The sequence below is a fragment of the Rhinichthys klamathensis genome, unplaced genomic scaffold (genome assembly GCF_029890125.1).
Source record: "Rhinichthys klamathensis goyatoka isolate OS25496 unplaced genomic scaffold, OSU_Roscu_1.1 h1tg000192l_1, whole genome shotgun sequence".
Taxonomy (NCBI): domain Eukaryota; kingdom Metazoa; phylum Chordata; class Actinopteri; order Cypriniformes; family Leuciscidae; genus Rhinichthys; species Rhinichthys klamathensis.
In genome coordinates, this window is record NW_026606718.1 from 1,392,421 (window position 1) to 1,411,643 (window position 19,223).

The 19,223-nt window shown below is 36.1% G+C and overlaps 1 protein-coding gene across 1 annotated transcript; it reads left to right on the top strand.

The window, feature by feature from the left end:
* Nucleotides 1-8,957: 8,957 nt before the first annotated feature.
* Nucleotides 8,958-13,146, top strand: LOC130095759 (melanin-concentrating hormone receptor 2). The gene is made up of 2 exons (XM_056262533.1): nucleotides 8,958-9,382; nucleotides 12,296-13,146. Exons 1-2 carry the CDS (start codon nucleotides 8,973-8,975, stop codon nucleotides 12,933-12,935), a joined length of 1,050 nt encoding a protein of 349 aa, XP_056118508.1. The 5' UTR covers nucleotides 8,958-8,972; the 3' UTR covers nucleotides 12,936-13,146.
* The last annotated feature ends 6,077 nt before the right edge of the window (nucleotides 13,147-19,223 follow it).

The window sequence follows — 19,223 nt, forward strand, 5'->3', positions numbered from 1 at the left end:
AGAAGCCCAAGCCACTGTTCATTTAAATACACTACTCACAGTCCCAGAGAGAGAGAGAGAGAGAGAGAGAGAGAGAGAGAGAGGATGTGGACGATGTTGCTCCTTATGCTCTCAAACTAGGCAAGGCAAGTTTATAAAGTGCTTTTCATACACAGTGGTAATTCAAACTGCTCTATATAAAATTATTTTAAAATTGTAATCACAAAAAGGTTCAAATAAATAAAAAAGCAATAAAAACTTCAAACTATAGTTGTATATATCTGAAAATATTTTGCAGTACAACACAAAAATATTCTATTTCAAATATATAATTCAGTGAATATATCAATAGCTTTCTTTTGAGCAGTTGCTTTTCATGTGATTTTGCTTTTGAAATTCTTTGTGGCTTGAATAGTTTTTGAAGAATAGGAAAACTTCTAGAACCAAGTATACGTGCACTTTAATTTGGATAAAAAGCATCGCCTGAATGACAAATGAATGACTGTGTGTGTGTGTGCACGGCGAACAGTTTCAAAGATTTTGTTCTGTTACAGGAGCTGCATTTGTCTCATAAGCTTTAATGTGAAACCACAAATCCTGTCAGATCGTATTATTCAATTTTCCATCAGTACTACCACGATTAGATTGATTAAACTTGGCTACAGCTTTTGAAACAACAAACCATGCGATTGAATCAATAAAATTAAATCATTTTGTCCCAGACTCACTTTATATTCTCTGAATCTCCTTTGACATGTTGATTAGTGGTTGTACATGCACCTTCCTCTCTCCTGATTATGAAAACCAGCTCAAAGATGATATCTGTGTGACAGAATATTCGTGTGAGTTTCTTGTGAGTCAATGTGACTTTTTCATACTTCCATGTTTGCAAAGCAGAAGTCAGTAGGTAAGAAACTTCTGTTTTATCCTTTATCAATGGCAGTGACCATAGAGCGAGATTATTGTTGAATTTTAATGTGTAATTCATCACCAACATTCCATTGATTTTCCAGGCAAGATGAAACAAAGATAAATGGTTTCATGTTTCATGACTAGATGAAAGCGTGTTTTATGACTCATGGGGAAACACATTTAGCTACATACAGCGGTTCAAAGTCTCACTACTTTTTTAGGAAATGCAAAAATGGCTACTAATGAACACAGGAACAGACACCAATATAAAGAATATAATTATGAATAACGATTGTACAATCCTTACGAAAAAGAAGTTTATTCAAGTGTGCTATTAGTATACTTCTTTTAAACAAAAAATAAGAAAGTATACTTTCAGTCTTTTTTTTTTTTTTACTTCTCAGAAATATTTAAAATCGCATTTACTTGACTACTGATAGAAAATTCTAAGTATAGCCTATATTTGGCCTGTCTTTTGATCGAGATACTTAAAAGTATAATTAAGTATTCTAAGTGTACTTGGCTTAGTTGTGTTTACTCTTTTGATTGAGAAGCCTATTAAATTCTTTTTTTACTAGTTTTACATACATTCTTATAAACTTGTTTGAAAATATTGATTTATAAAGAAAACAGATTTGTTCCTAATTCTGAGTGTCTGGATTTTTGTGTATAGTCCACTGGTAGTGTACAACGGAATTGACTTCAACTCTACTTTACTCTTTCCCCAACATTGACAGAACTTTAGAGATGGTCCTCACTGCAGAAAACGAAATCCAGGGGGAGCTGTTGTAATATCCTCAAAAACCTAACCCTAACCCTAACTCCTCCCACCTTACATATACCTAACTCTACCCATCTCCACCCCCTGATCCCTGACCCCACCCCTAACCCTACCCATCTCCACCCCCTGATCCCTAACCCCACCCCTAACCCTACCCATCTCCACCCCCTGATCCCTAACCCCACCCCTAATCCTACCTATCTCCACCCCCTGATCCCTAACCCCACCCCTAATCCTACCTATTCCACCCCCTGATCCCTAACCCCACCCCTAATCCTACCTATCTCCACCCCCTGATCCCTAACCCCACCCCTAATCCTACCTATTCCACCCCCTGATCCCTAACCCCACCCCTAATCCTACCCATCTCCACCCTCTGATCCCTAACCCCACCCCTAATCCTACCCATATCCACCCTCTGATCCCTAACCCCACCCCTAATCCTACCCATCTCCACCCCCTGATCCCTAACCCCACCCCTAATCCTACCCATCTCCACCCCCTGATCCCTAACCCCACCCCTAATCCTACCCATCTCCACCCCCTGATCCCTAACCCCACCCCTAAACCTACCCATCTCCACCCCCTGATCCTTAACCCCACCCCTAATCCTACCCATCTCCACCCCCTGATCCCTAACCCCACCCCTAAACCTACCCATCTCCGCCCCCTGATCCCTAACCCCACCCCTAAACCTACCCATCTCCACCCCCTGATCCCTAACCCCACCCCTAAACCTACCCATCTCCGCCCCCTGATCCCTAACCCCACCCCTAATCCTACCCATCTCCACCCCTTAGATCTCGATCCAACTCCGCCCCCTGGATCTCGTGTACTGCAATGAGGTGCTACTGGAACTTTCCAGCTATCCATGTTTTCACTGTTATACGGTAGGGGGCGCTATTACGCATCTTCTGAAAGAGCTACAGAATCTCCGGATAAAAAAAAAACACAGATGAAGATGTGAAGAAGCAGAAACAAGTAATAGAAGTTTGCTTGCGCAAATGTAAAACAACGCGATCATCAAACATTAAAACAGCATATTAGTTCAAAACTGCCCGGAGGAAATGTCGACCCAGGAAGGGTTTATGACTGTGAAGCTTTGGGGATGTTGATGAACTCTATCTACTCCATCTATATTTTTATAATCCTTCTGAATCCGATCCGGACTTAGCTCTGACAAAAATGCTTTTTTTCTGTTAAATGGAGAGTTTAAGTAATATTAAAGTTATATATTTAAAGTATAAAAAATAATAGCATACCTAAATAGGAACAAAGTACACTTAATGTTAACGTGCAATAATAATGTAGGCAGAAATAGTAAACTATAAGTAGCCTATGATGTTATGTTCACTTAAAGAAAACTTACAAATATACTTGCAGAGGCGGACAGAGTACAGAGCTTTGTTACTTGAGTAAAAGTACAGATACCCCTTGCTAAATTTTACTCAAGTACAAGTAAAAGTACTACATTCAGATGTCTACTTAAGTAAAAGTACTAAAGTACTTGTTTTTAAAAGTACTTGAGTATCAAGAGTACAAGAGTAGATTTTCTAAATATTGCATTACTAATCTACTGCCACAGTGCTTACATTAATGCACAGAAACGTCCTACATGGAGTTATGAAAAATGTTAATGTTAATACCTTGGAGAATGTAAAAGGAATTGAAAGTAAAATCAAGTCATTTTCATCTTTTTACCATGTTGCTTTATTTAATTTAATTACATTTTTGGGGGGTCCCATCTTTAAATGCGGGGACAACACACACACACACACACACACACCACATGTAAGGGTGGCGCTGCCAATAAAGCACCTAAAAGCTGTCACAAAGAACCGGCAAAAGGAATGATTATGAATATGTAAAATATAGCAAGGAGATATTTTAATTGTTTATTAATAAACACTTGTTAATAAACAAGTGTTTTCTTTGTCAGTGTCGGCTAGATGAAGTTGACGATGCTGACTCGCGATCTTCAGTAGTGAACGCGCCAGAGAGAAATGCACATTTCATACGGATTACATAAGCAGTCTGTAGTCTGTTTTCTTTCGTTTTGATTTTTTCTGTTTAAAAGTAGACATGTCTGTGAGAGGCAAGTAGGCTACCTTATACACTCAGTTTCGGTTCATTTATGAGACGAGATCCAGTTCACAGGCCGGCGCCTCCGTTTCTTATCTATCGTCTGCTATTTACTTCTTATTTATTAAACCCAGGCAATTGGTTGATGAAACATTGATTAAAATTAAGATACAATTAAATCAAAACGAAATTCAGGTTAAAGAAAGGTTTTGTGTTTTCTGTTTGAGGTCTCTGTGAAAGTTTTAAAGCATTTTTTATGCCGCTTTCAGAGCGCTCACGTCCGTAACGGAGAACACGTCCATAACATTGTTTTTTCCTCATAAATGCAAACCGGAAAAATAAAATAAAACAAAATGAATATTTTATGTACTCTGGAGACTGAGCGCCAACCCTTCTTCATTCGCTGGGTAGTAGCCTACTTTGGTTTGCGCAGTGTAATTCACATAATCAGTAAAAATATATTTTGCCTCCTAAAGTTTTTTTTTTTAAGAAATCAGAAATCCCTCGTGGCTACGCCACTGCCACATTTGAACCTGACTGTGTTAAACACACCACATACTCAAGAACATCAAACCAAATGCTTGGCTTACATTAATGTGTAATATAAAATCTGACCATGGAGTTGACTTTGGCGGAAAGCTGAAAGTGATTGCTGATAGGCTGTCACAATCAGTGGGGCCTGCACAATCCAATCACGTTTGAGAGGGAAACAACAAATTGAGGGTTTCCGAGATTTTTTTTTTTTTTTTTTACTCGTGTACTCACGGTTATGGATAGAAATGTATTGGAGTAAAGAGTACAATATTTGCCTCTCAAATGTACTTGAGTAAAGTCATGAGTACTCCCCAAAAATGATACTCGAGTAAAGTACAGATCCCTCAAAATTGTACTTAAGTACTGTACTCAAGTAAATGTACTCCGTTACTGTCCGGCTCTGTATACTTGCAGTATAAAACAACTGGCTAGTTTACTGAGAGTATACATGTACTTCCATAAACTAAAAATGTGCTAGTATTTGAATAGTAAACTATCTACTTATTAAGTTCCCTTGTATAGTTGCAGTAGCCTAGAACTTAGTTGTAAACTTGTGTACTGAAAGCTTAGCCTATTACAGTTAGGCTACACTTAAAAGTATATAGAAGTATACTTTTATAGCCTACACTAAAAAGTGGGCCAATTTAGTCCCATAAACAGTATAGGGCAGGCTACACTTACAAGTATAGGCCTTCTTCTAGTACATTGATATTAGTATACTTTCTACATTAAGTATGCTTAAAAATATAGGCTACCTGGAATTTTACTTAACATAGGCTACTTAAAATGAACTTGAGGTATAATAATTTTTTGTAAGGGAGAGTAAACCTTGATAATGTTTGCATTGCTGTTGTGTTCTTACTATTCCTTATAATCTCTACGTAAGATCGATTTTAAATTATTTCAGTAACACTATATTTACAGTGCAATTTGTCTCTTTTTTCTCACGGATCAATGTTTATACCACCTCAGATGTTGTTCTTTAAAATGGAAGATGAAGCACGTCAGGTGAAGGAAATATTTTAAAACGTCGAAGTTCACTGTCGAATTCAACTAAAGCAGCTTAAACTGATTTATCAGTTTACACTAAAACAAGAATGCGGAAAAGTTTGTTTACCCAACTATCTGTGTGCGGGTTGTAAAACGGGTTTGTGTTCAGAGTAGTAACACTGACTTGACTGCTGCACTTCAGCGCCCTCTGCTGGCAATTAATCCTTTCATTCATAATGGCTTTGTCTCAAAACCTACTTGTATAACTAATTTGGGCATGATAGGCGTCAAGAAAACATGAGTGTTTGGGGATCGAGATGTGTAGTCTTGAAACACAGATTGCTATCTTGCCAAACATCTTGCAGACCAGTAGCTACTACAAGACATCATATGATCTTTGTTGGCATGTGACCACAAAGTAAAACAGCCATGCTCTCTATTTAATCTAATCCCCCCACCCCCCTTTCCTTTGGGTCATTTATCTTAGTGTCATGTCCATGTTTTCTCTGTTATCTTTTTGTATTTGTTTTTGAGACCATTTAGAGAAATATTTGCCTGAAAGCTTGCATTCCTCAGTGCTTTCAGGGAGGTATTTGGATAGTCTGTATCAACCAGGAATCTTGCTGTTTGTGTTCCATTTTGTGGCATAATCATCAAGGACTGACTATGCCTTGCAATTAAACCTATGTCACAAAATGGAATGCAAATTGCACAGTTTTAACTGCTTCGGAGATAAAAGACTGAATCAAAAACAATACGAAGGAACACAAGGAGTTTTCAGTTCTGTGGGAACACAGAAGTAAACCAATCTACTTATGCTGATTACTATGAATGAGGACATGCATTATTAACATGAATAAATCCACATGTATCAACATTTGCAAATTACCTTCCATAATCAGCAGACTTAGAAAAAAGAAGCATGAACCAACTTTGAAGAAATGAGTCGAACCAAATTGCCATTTGAGCTGGAGATTTTGACGAGTTTTCCATAATTGTGCTGCTCCTCGAACAAAGCCATCACCTTCTCCTTTAAGCTCATTGATTTGAATTATTTATTACAGGGTGCAATAATTCCAAGGTCAGTGCTGTTTTTCATCTGACGTTGTCACAATGAAAGTTAATTCATATACAGTGGTCTATAAACTATTGTTAGGCAAAAGATTTATTGGCAGACAGTCAGACGGAGCAGACATTTAAAAGCCATTCATATCATTCAATCCGAGTCTTATACTGATTTATTGTGGCAATGAAACATGAACCAGAATTTTAGCTTCTTAACTTTTTTTTTTTTTTTTTTTTTTTAAATAGTTTCATTTTTCCACAATATTTATTTTGAGATCAATACACTGTCACTAAAGTGTCCAAATACTTTATGGGTCCAGAGTAAATGGTAGAGAATAAACACATATGCAGTACCCATATAGGCTATATGATGTATGTGAGTTGTATTCTGCTCTTTACCAGGCTGAGACCATGACTAAAGATGTCAGAGTGACTGAAGAGTATTTGGTCACCCATCCAAATCACAAGACATGCAATCAACCTCAGGCTAAAGCCACCGTAACCAATAAATGTTCTTCAGCCAGTTTAATTTTATGGAGACATAAACATGCTCGTACACACACATTGTTCCCTCAGATTCCACACATTGTAACAAAGACTGTGGTTTTTAATTACCTCCTCATGAAAAATGAAGTATGAAAACTGTGACATTTGAACAGTTTTTGAGGTTAATACGGTGGATTTATGACAGCAGTAAATGAACGTGTGCAAGAGAGAGTGAATGAATGTGTGTGAGAGCTGTGATGTGTGAGGAGAGAGAACATGAGCACCTTTATTTTCTCTGGTGGAGTAAAAGAGACTTAAGGCGCTGTAAACTTTACAATAACACACTGCAGCTATGTGCTCTCTCTCTCTTTCATAATAAAGTAGGCCTACATTTGTACATTTCAGTTACAATTGTTGTATTTTATGCTCAAGGCTGCATTTATTTGATGAAAAATGCAGTAAAAACAGTCAAATTTGGTGCTCAGATTTTTTTTGCAGCTTTATATTTTTGTGGATACTATACCATTAAAAAAATGTGGGGTAAGAAAGACTAATAATTAATTAATTAATAAATACTATTATTCAGCAAGGAACTGAAATTGATGAAATGTGACAGTAAAGACATTTATAATTTTACAAAAGATTTCTACAAAACTGATTTAAACATTGAGACTAATAAGAGTCATTATTAATAATTGAGCACCAATAATAATTCATAATAACTGAGCACCAAATCAGCATAATTGAATGATTTCTGAAGGATCATGTGACACTGAAAACTGGAGTAATGATGCTGAACATTCAGAAACAAATTACATTTTAAAATATATTAAATTGGAAATCAGTTTTTTAATTGTAATAAATCACAATATTCCTGTTTTTACTGTATTTTCTTTTTCAAATAAATGCAGCCTCGATGAGCATAGACTTCTTTAAAATATATATTTTTAATTCATTATTCCAAAAATATATTTAATAATAATAATTATTATTATTATTATTTATACAACTAATGCACATTAAACAAAATTACGATACCCAATCAGACCATCTTTAAACTGGACTGCTGCATTTCTCTTTTGCATGCACAATTACACATCTCATTTGTACATCTCAAATGTATGCAATACATTTTTGTGGTATTAACTTTTCTCATCAATATCCTTTCTGCTCTGGAAGGGACCATCAGTGCTGTCTAGAATATGGTGAGCACCTTAAGTTACTTTTTTTTAATCAGTATTCAAGTTTCTAATCTTCAAAAGACATGCTCTGTTCTCTCCTGAAAAGCGTTTCCTCAAATCTAGACAAGATGATGGAGTGCCTGTTTTTACAGGAATGAAGTGGTGCTGATTCCTGATTAAGGATGTGTGTTAGGGAGATTAGGCTTTAGTTTTAAGTGTGCACAAATTAATATGACTTTACCTGTTACAAGAACATAATCAATAAAAGGGTTGGGCAGCAAAATCATTGTAACAATTTATCTTAACTTTGAAACATAATGAACAGTGAACATGCCCATCTTAGTGTAATAACATACATTAGTATCTTAAACGGTGCTTGCAGCATCTGCCAATATTGAATAAAAGCATCTGCCAATATTGCTTAAAAAGAAAAGATTAAACTATACCAGGACTAACACGTGCATGCAACAGGTTCCCAAAGTTCATGATAACATATAAAGAAATTGATTGTGACCACTGGAGTTTGGAGCGTCTTGCTGTGAAGGACTGTGCATTAATGAATCATCATCATCATAAAAAAAAAAAAAAAAAAAAAAAATCTCAGATATTGAGTGTGATGGATGAGCTTGGAGAGAAGGCTCTGAAAGGGTGGAGACACTCGCATCTCTTCAAACAGCTTCTGGAGGAGACAGACGCGCAGAGTACGCACTGAAGCTCCTGCTTTTGGACATATGAACTAAAACACTATCTCAAGAGACCGAGGCATCGCCAAACTGATTGAAAAACAAAGCAGATGAAAACGGGACGATAACTGACACCCGAGGGAGAACTTTTACAACTTTAAACGCTTTGAATATGAAGTAGAGTGCTGCGTAAAAGCTTGCGCAATCGTGCACAGACCAGATTGAGACGACAACTTTTATGTTTTTTTTTTGTCCTTTTTTATGCAAAAAGTTTTGAAGATGAACACCTCGGATATTTTTTGCGATTCCGAATTTACAAATGCGTCCAACTTGTCCAACTTTTCGTGTGTGAACCGAACCGTCCCGTCGTACAGCATCATAGACATCGCGTCTTTCATGCACATATTCCCCACTATCTACGGCATCCTATGTTCAGTTGGAGTTCTGGCCAACAGTTTGGTCATCTATGCTGTGGCATCATGCAAGAAGAAGATGGTCTCTGATATTTACGTGCTGAATCTGGCCATCGCAGACCTGCTGTTCTTGTTGGTGATGCCGTTTAACATCCACCAGCTGGTCAGGGACAGACAGTGGGTCTTTGGGCACTTCATGTGTAAAGCCGTGGTGGTGGTGGACGTCAGTAACCAGTTTACCACAGTGGGGATAGTGACTGTGCTCTGCATTGACAGGTGAGAGTTGCATGCATTTGGGAGAATGCCAGAATGATGATATGCAGTAGGCTGCCTACTGCTAGTGGTCACACTTTATTTACATCTCTTGCATATAGGCCTTAAACCATACAGTGGGGAAAAATCACAGATGAGAACTAGAGAATAAAAATAAAAAAATAAAAATAAAAAAATCAGAGTAGAAATTTGAGAAGTGATGGTGTTTAGGATAACTGATGAGATAGTTATCCTAAACACCATCACTTCTCAAATTTCTACTCTGATTTTTTTATTTTTATTATTCATGTCACATGTCTCTTATCTAGAGTTTCTGAAGAGATAATAACAATGTGCTAGGATTTGCCAATAGTCTGGAGACTAATTCGCCACTGGTTCCCTCGAGATTTTCCCATGTGTTTTTGTAATGGGGTTTTTGAATTTATGAGTAAAATAAGGTCTGTGGTAAACACAAGTTGACACCACGTGTTGTTCTACAATATTGCCTACATTTCACACAGCCTTGTCGAAAACGCGAATATTAAACGTGTCTAATAAGTAGCCTAACTAAGTAACGTTATAGAACAAAACGTCCAAGTACCATCAACTTATGTTAACCACAGAGGAACAGACCTTATTTTAATCATAAATCGAAAAACTCCATTATAAAACATTTCGAGGGAACTGGCGAATTAGTCTTCCGGGTTTTGACGTAATCCCTGCACCATGTGAACTCAAATATGTCTCATTAGATGCTCATTATTGTAATCGAGTCGTTTTTAATAGAAATGTTTTTTGTTTTGTTTTTTGCATTTATTATAAGCATAACACAAACCCCCATATGTATACATATTTCCAATAAAAAAATACTGACAATGTAACGTTTTGCGTTATATGCTAAATAATAAGCTTCATTTTTGCTAAATTAATAATTTCTTTCTGTGACCTCTGACTTGGATGTGTTCTTGACAGGTTTCTTTTAGTGAAGATAATATTAAATGTGCTTATACTACGAATCAGCTTTAGGGGTCAAAAGGATATCATTCTTTATTCAAACTCTAATTAAAGAGCACAGAGCATTTTCACCAAATTATATGAAATTACAGCCCGGCTGTTCATCACTTAATCAACTGAATGTATGCAAAGGAAAAGAAAGAAATCAATGCAACTCTCAAGGGTGCTATCTGCTACATGACCTTGAATACTGAAGCACACTGCATCCATCATTTTTGTATCTTAAGTCTGGAAGACTGTACTTCAGCAACTAACAGTGTGTGACTTTGAAAAACCCTCTTACTTAGCCTATATATTTATGGCACACAAAAGCACTTTAGCACACAATAAAATTGTGTCCTCATAAAATAGAGAGTCCAGAGGAGAGTTTTTGCTTAGTTGTGAGTGTCAAAGACATATGAGCCCCCCAGAAAACCTCTGCATGATTAGATGATAAAACTCCACTATAACACTTTTTCATATAGTGTCGTTGCTGTATTCCCAAAGGGTTTTACTGGGTCACATGCTTGGAGGTACTTAGATACAGTATCTTAGCTGCACATTTTCATCATGTTTTGCAAAGCAATATAATTCCAAATTCTGTTTAAAGAGCAACATTAAAGTCCCTGTGAACAATTCATTATACATGGAGCCAGACACTTTCTCTTTCTTTAAAGGGAAAAAACAAATATTGTTGTCTGACTAAGAGAGCTGTTATACTTGATGAAAAACGAAGCTGATGTGTCTGGACTTTACACGAGTAAAATACACATCTGTTGATTTTATGCTCTTAAGCTTTTATCTGCTTTTAGTCAGGAAGAATACAAACAGAGCAAATGCATTTCTTAGAAATATGTCACTTGCTGTGCTGTTTTACTGTAGCATGTGACCTGTTTGCTTTCCGAGAGTCAAGACAAGTCAGCTACAAATTGCTAGAAAGCTGTTTTACGGTAAAAAACAAAACAAAACAATAAAAATGCCTTATATCCCCAGTGAGCAAAGACAGCTGTGGCAAGGGAAAAAGCTATGAGAAAGAAACCAGAATCTGGGAGAGCAATGTACTGCATATTTACATAAATGTACACTACCATTCAACATTTTGGGATCGGTAAGATTTAAAGAAATTAAAATTTTATTCAAGCAAGAATGTATTAAATTGATCAAAAGTGACAGTAAAGACATACTGTTAAAAGATGTCTGTTTCAAATAAATGCTTTTGAACATTCTATTCATCAAAGAATCCTAAAAAAGTGTCACGTTTACATAAAAATATTAAGCAGCACATCAACACTGGTAATAAGAAAAATTAGCTGGAGCATCAAATCAACATATATAGAATGATTTCTGAAGGATCATGTGACAGTAATTGGCTGCTGAAAATTCAGCTTTGCCATTACAGGAATAAGTCACTTTTTAAAAATATATTAAATTGCAAAACAATTATTTTAAACTGTAATAATATGTCACAATATTACAGTTGTATTGTATTTTTGATTTAATACTATATGCAACCTTGGTAAGCATATGGGACTTTTTTCAAAAACTGTAAAAAAAAAAAAAAAAAAAAAAAAAAATCTTACCAACCCCAAAGTTTTGAATGGTAGTTTACAAATGCCAAATATTAAGCTACATAATATGTTTAAGACAATTTACATTTATTTAAAATATTATTTAATAATGTGATATTAAAATGTAGGCTATAGCTCATGCACTGGAATCCACCAGGCAAATGGATGGTTGCAGGTAGTTGTTTTAAAATTTGTTATAAGTTCTTTATATGATATTGTTTCAACGTATCTCTGTTGTATAATAATATAGTATAATAGCCCTGCACTTGAGCATTTTGTAAAGTTTACTCTCGAGAAATTTTTTTGAATTTACTGATGGAATCACATACTTAACAATTGAGATCTCTTATTAAACATCTTAATTCCCCCCACCCAGGTACATTGCAATTGTACATCCTACATCTGAAAAGCGAACCATTCAGTGGACCATCATCATCAACATTATGGTGTGGGTGGGCAGCTTCCTTCTGAGCATCCCAGTCATGATATACGCTAAAGTCCTCTCCAAAAAGAACATGGATGTGTGTATGATTAACCTGGATGGGCCACAAGATATGTACTGGTACACTCTCTACCAGTCCATGCTGGGTTTCATTGTCCCCCTGATTATAATAAGTACATTTTACACTCTCACTTTGTACCACGTGTTCCGCTCCATCCGGCGGGTCAAACGCAAGCAGTCGGTGTGGGCCAAACGGGCCACTAAGACAGTTCTGATGGTGATCGCCCTGTTCCTGGTCTGCTGGTCTCCTTACCACGTCATCCAGGTGATCAACCTCAGCATCCAGCAGCCCACCAGCGCCTTTGTGTACGCGTACAACATCAGCATCTGCTTAAGTTACTCTCACAGCTGCATCAACCCCCTCATGCTGCTGATATTCGCCCAGAACTATCGCGATCGCCTGTGCTATCGCAAAGAGCTACAGTCCCAGATCAGCTCTTCCAAGACCACCGTCAAAACCGACGGGGGGTCTAGCGTCAGCCCGGACACCAGCCACCGTTGCACTGTCATCTAACGGCAGACGTGCTATCTGAGGAAAACTGCATGGAGGCCTGCAATGCAACACTCGCTGTACGGGTGTCAATTGCACGTAGACTGTTTCTCAAAGGGGAAAACTGTGAAATGAAACGCCACAGTGAACTTTCAGGAGGCATGAAGGAGTGAATTAGCACTCAAATATGTTTGTGGTTTGTCACTCTCTGGAAAAGTGACTATAATGTCTTGGTTTTTTTTTTTTTTACTGTTAAATTATGTATCTATTAATTGTTGTATAATGTTCAGTTGTTTTGAATGGTTCATCACAAGTCATGTTATGACATTTTGTGCTGAGGAATTGTCATATTTTCCAAGCAATTACAAAGAATAGAGACTGAGGCTTTCAAGCCTCAAAAAGAGAAAGAATATCATAAAAGGATCATAAAAGTAAATCTTGTGTGATGAATTTCAAGGCATAAAGTCATGCAGTATTTCTTATTGTTTTATGCTTGACTTGATCCATACACAAGATTTGTTTTGCTATAGCATAACCAACGCTATCTCACGACCAATTCGTCCGAATTTGACGTGTGATTAAAAGATGGCTAATTCATACGAATTCGTACGACCTCATTCGTACGAATTTGTACGATTTGTCTAAACCCACGTGATGGGTAGGTTTAGGGGCGGGGTAGGTCATTCGTACGAATTCATACGAATTGGGCAACTCGTCAAATATGTACGTTTTAGCAAAAATCGTACTAATTCGTACGAGTGAGGTCGTACGAATTGTTACGAATTAGCCATCTTTTAATCACTCGTCAAATTCGGACGAATTGGTCGTGAGATCGGGTTGGCATAACTTCAGAAACTTGAAATATTATGCACAAGTCATACGGACCACTTTTATGAAACTATTATGGTGCTTTTTGTCTTTTAAAACTTATATAGCACACCGTACAATTCTGCAAAAACGTTTGTGTTCCATAAGAAATTATCACAGAATTTTCAATTTTGGGCAAACTATCCCTTTAAAGACAATTCAATGTTTTTTTGTTATGTATTGGTGCCTTTTGTTTGCGTTGTTGGGGGATGATAGACCAAATGAGAGAACCATCAGACTTGTCATTTATGCAGATGTCAAATAAAATGTCTTTGTAATATGAAATAAAATCAGTGTTTTTGTGGGCACGTATCAGGTTGAAGAAGTCCTTTAGTGAGTAAAATATGCTGATCTAAGACACAGGCCTGACTGATAGAATAGATATGGAATTCTGCTTTAAATTTCACTTTCATGTGTAAATATTGGCTTAAGGTTGAAGTATTTTAGGAAATATAATTACACATTTAAATATCCAGATCTCCAGATGTTTCTAGGTCGCATCCTTTGACCTCATATGGAGTCTTGTTGTCATGCATGTTTAGCTGTCTGTTTCATCTTCACTTAGAACATTGTACAAGATAAAATAACCCTGACTGTATGCTTCTGAGCGTTTTATTACATCAATTCACAAAGATATCCAGTGTGAAATTCTCCGTGTGGTTCTGTTTTTCCTTTTTTTTTCCGAGAAGCCCCTGCGGCCCATGTGAGAACAGTCATGTTCACTGTTAACGTGTGACACTTAAACTATGTGTGACCAGTCACATTTCAGTCCTGCCACCCTCAATCAACACATTATGATGCCTGGCAAATAAACAAAGAACTGCATATTATTTCTTTAATATATATTATATTATATCATTGACAAATGCCTTTTTAGTAGGGGAGAATTTTTAGGTAATTTGCTATTCAGGGAGAAAAACTGTATATTTCATGATCACTGTTTTAACATTTACCTCCTGTTTCTTGTCTGTACTTTCCGTCCTGAAGACTTTTGTTTTTATGTGCTATAATTGTACAAAATAAACTAAAAAAAAAAAAAAATAAGCCCTTTGACTATGTAAAATCAGGTTCCTGTATCACTTTGGTGTGCATTTTTAAATAAATTACTGGGTTCACAACACTGTACTGAATATGAATGAACCACTTAAAAGTTCACCCAAAAATGAAAATTCTGTGAAATCATTCACTCACCCTCAAGTTTCTTTCTTCTGCTGAACACAAAAGAAGATATTTTGAAAAATCAAACAGTTGATGGGCCCCAGTGACATTGACTTCCATAGTATTTTTTCTCCATACTATGGAAGTCAATGGGGCCGATCAACCGTTAGATCATATTCTTCAAAATATCTTATTTTGTGTTCAACAGAAGAAATAAATTAATACAGGTTTGAAACAACTTGAGGGCGAGTAAATGATGACAGAATTTTCATTTTTGGGTGAACTATACGTTTTTCTTTCTTTCTTTGTTGGAACACAAAATGTATTTCTGACAGATTTTAAAAATATGGTGAAGAAGAAGAATTTCAGAATTTTAAATTATTTAAATTCAATCTGTTCCCCTAATCAATGTTTCAGAAGAATTTAAAAGATACATATGGATGCCCTTTTTCTTTGCCATTTTGACAGTGTCCCCTCCCCACGTTAAAAATGTAATGTTCAATGCATAGACAATTTATGCAATCTTATTCTATCCAGAATTGATTTATTCATTCTGTTATGTAATTACTTTTGACTAAAGACGAAGACAAAAGAGTAATAGACGAAGAACCGTCTATCAATCCATATATCTGAAGGCAACTTACAACATCTATTGCCTGTTCAACTATTGCACATGGTTTATTCATAATGATATGGGCAGCCCATTTCATGAACCTCATTATGTCTTATTATTGCTCTGTATAATCCAATGACAGCTATTTTACAGTATACCAGGTGCAGCCTAAATTGTAAACATTCCTCCTAAATGATGCTTCCCTATTCCTGTATGATAATCCCCCCATAAAGATGGCTGGATGAACTGAAAAGTGTTTCGTGAACATGAGCATGAAGTCAAACGTCTCCCCAGTCAAACATATTTAAACATCCTGAACCTTTATGGCAAATTCAGGAGCTCAGAATGCAAAGCAGATTTCCTCCTCCTTCGTACAACTTTAAATAACTAGAGGCTTTTCTTCTTAATGAATAGATAGTCTCATTTGTAATAGCTTTGGACAAAAGCATTTGCTAAATGGATCATTGTACATGTGGTCCATTATCCGTTTCAGAACTTGAATGACCTTCCAAGAACTGAAGCAGTTCTAAAGACAACACATGAGCCCTACTTCTTGGTATATTAACATTAATGTTAATAACAAAATTTAACAACATAAAGCATAAAGCAACATAACATAACATTTACCATGGCATAAAATAATATTAAACAAAATATTTAACAATATAATATAAAACATTTGATTACACCATGTGTTGTTTATAAATCTGTCTATATTATGTCTGTCAGCAGTTATTGTTATAGCAGACAACTGTAACCAGCCTGAAATATGTCATTGTACTGATGCACTGATCTCCAGTATATTAAATGTATTACTATAAAATATACCGTAGATGAACTTTTCTTAGTTTGCTTATGTTTTTTGTTGGTTCTCGATGTCATGATCAGGACGTCAAACTTCCACATAAACTTCATGGTTCAGCTTGTTAGGCCATGGCTCTGAACATTGTGCCTTTTTAACTGGGCATTTCTTCCCAAACCGCTTATAAAAAAGTATAATGATTTCTAATGCAATTAGGAATCACACCACAATGAAATATGAAGAGATATGCATAATGGCATATCAGAAATCTTTCTGTGGAGGAGCACAAGTGTATGATCATAGTAAGTGGCTGTACTGAAAATCACAACAGGCTAAGCTATGCCTGTCCCATCCATTTAATACAGCAGAGCAGCCTGTGGTCCTTTTATGGTCTAATTCAATTAGGGACAGACACAAAGATTTTGATAAGATTATGACGATATTGAGATGCTTTAATGTCTTTATAAATGTACGTGGAGCTTCAATCATGTTCTGCTTCAGCCTAGAGTCACAGCAATAAATCACTTGACCGATAAATCTTGAAAGGCCTGCATCATCCTACATGTAATGTAAATATCATACTAATTTATGGCTAGTTTTTCAGCTTTGGATAAAATCAGAGAACAGTGTCCTGTTTTTAGTCTATGACTAAGCCAAATCTGCTCAGACGCCCCCCCCCCCCCCCCCACACACACACACACACACACACAATGCTGAGTTAATTCGTTTCATACACAGCCAAACAGTTTCCACATAGCAAAACAGCAAACAAATTTAATAAAGACCTTTTTATCAAAGGGCCAAACACTTATTAAGAGGATCATTGGTATATACATAATGGCCTGCATTGAACAGTTTAAAATATCTTACCCTGAAAGATAAAAATAACAATACCACACAAAGTGTCCACATTCTACCACATTGCGTGTCCTTGTGCATCTGACCACACAAACGCTACAGGGTATCAGCACCAAATAAGAAAGATATTTTTCATGCCTTCCATGACCATTCTTTAGAGATCTCTGTTTGAGAAAACCGTTACATGATGACAGAGATTTCTTGGAAATTTAGTGTAATAAAAGGTGAGACAGAAAGAAAAGAAAAAGAAAGAATTCCCATGAAGCCGCAAGCCTCTTTTTTCTTCACCTCAGCAGGAACTGAAAGGTACAAAATAAAAGAAACATTTTTTTTTTCAACACAATTTCAGAAGAAGAAAAAAACATCTCTCCAAATTACTTCAAGGTCATATTCAATGCAACATTATCATGCTCAGTAGTCCTAGAGGGATAGGGTGTATTGACTTCTCTCTGGCATATTCATCATTCATCAGTAAATCTTTATTTAACCACCTCCTTAACCAAAACTCACTCCCACAGGGCTGGGATGGATTTCTGTGGTGTTTGATAATGCGCTCTGAAAGAAATAGTGCTGGATGCTTCCGGTCCCATGGACGTCATCAAGTGTTTATAAAAATTAATATGCCACACACACAATAGAGAGTTCAAGTACTCTACTGTATCATTTATAGATTAAAAGCCTAACTCTAAAATATCAGCAACGCACAAAAGGCGATAAAAAAAAATTGGCCTAATAATAATGATCATGATAAGCATCCTGAATCAAACATCAGACAACACATTTATATACCTCATTATCCACAGGAACTGAGGAGTTCTAAATAGCATTTCCAAAGCCAGACACAAATGTTTTGTGATGCCTTTTAAATTCAACATGCTTTGAAATGAGCAAAACACCCTCATTAGGAAACGTAACTTTGGCAACTTTTATTCCGCACCGCCAAATCGACACTTTGATGCCAATTTTGATGTCAGCAGGTTTTAGAGGACTGTCACTCTCCCAAGGCTAAACTTTTATGGTTAAAATGAACATGCTGTCATCATTTACTTAACCTCATGAGTAGTTCAAAACCTGTTTGATTTTCCAGTTTTGTAGAATGCCAAAGCTGCTCTTTTTCAATGAACCGACTTTTCTACAACTGACTTTTACTGGCAGGCTCCAAAAATGACAAAAACTACAGATTTTGCTTTTTGACTATTTCTTTTGCGAAAAACATACAGTACATTAATGAAGACAAAATTATAAATGTCATGGATGAATATCTACTGAGTGATCCAATATTTTGTAAAGAGGGGTGGGTGATTAGTGCCGAATTAGGGGGCAAAAATGACTTTATAAAGATGCCATCATTTATTAAAATATTAAATGCCATGTTAACAAGCTACATTTCTAATTTCAACATTATTTATTCTTCAGACATTCCCTTTTAAATACGTATTTATTCAAAATGACCCACATTTAGTTTTTGACCATTGAAAATGGGTGAAACTCAACTATTTGGACATGGAGCAGCATTGAGATCCCCATATCTATGGGACTGGGCCATTTGGGCCTTAAAAATTTATATTGCAAAAGAAAAGTTTGCTAAGAACCAGAAAATCATATTGAGATATCTTTAATACTTTTTGAGTCATGTAAACTTGGGGAAAGGAATATTTATGACACTCAGAAATGCTCTTATATGTAATTGTTTTCATTGTCATAGAGGAAAACAAGACACATTTCTAGTTTCAACATTCCTCTTTAAACGATAAAAGAATCAGGTGTATGAAAAATGACTCACATTTGGTTTCTGACCACTGAAAAAAACTGTACAATTTAACAATTTATTCTTTATTTTTTCCATATTGAGATCCATATTGAGTAATTTGTTTCCAAATAAAAAATTATGCATTTTAACCCCCCTCTACAAAATAATGGATTATTCAATAAATATTCATCCATGACTAAAGATAAAGAATTTGAACCATGGAAGTTTCAAAATTTGGTTGATTTGACACAGAATGACCCTATA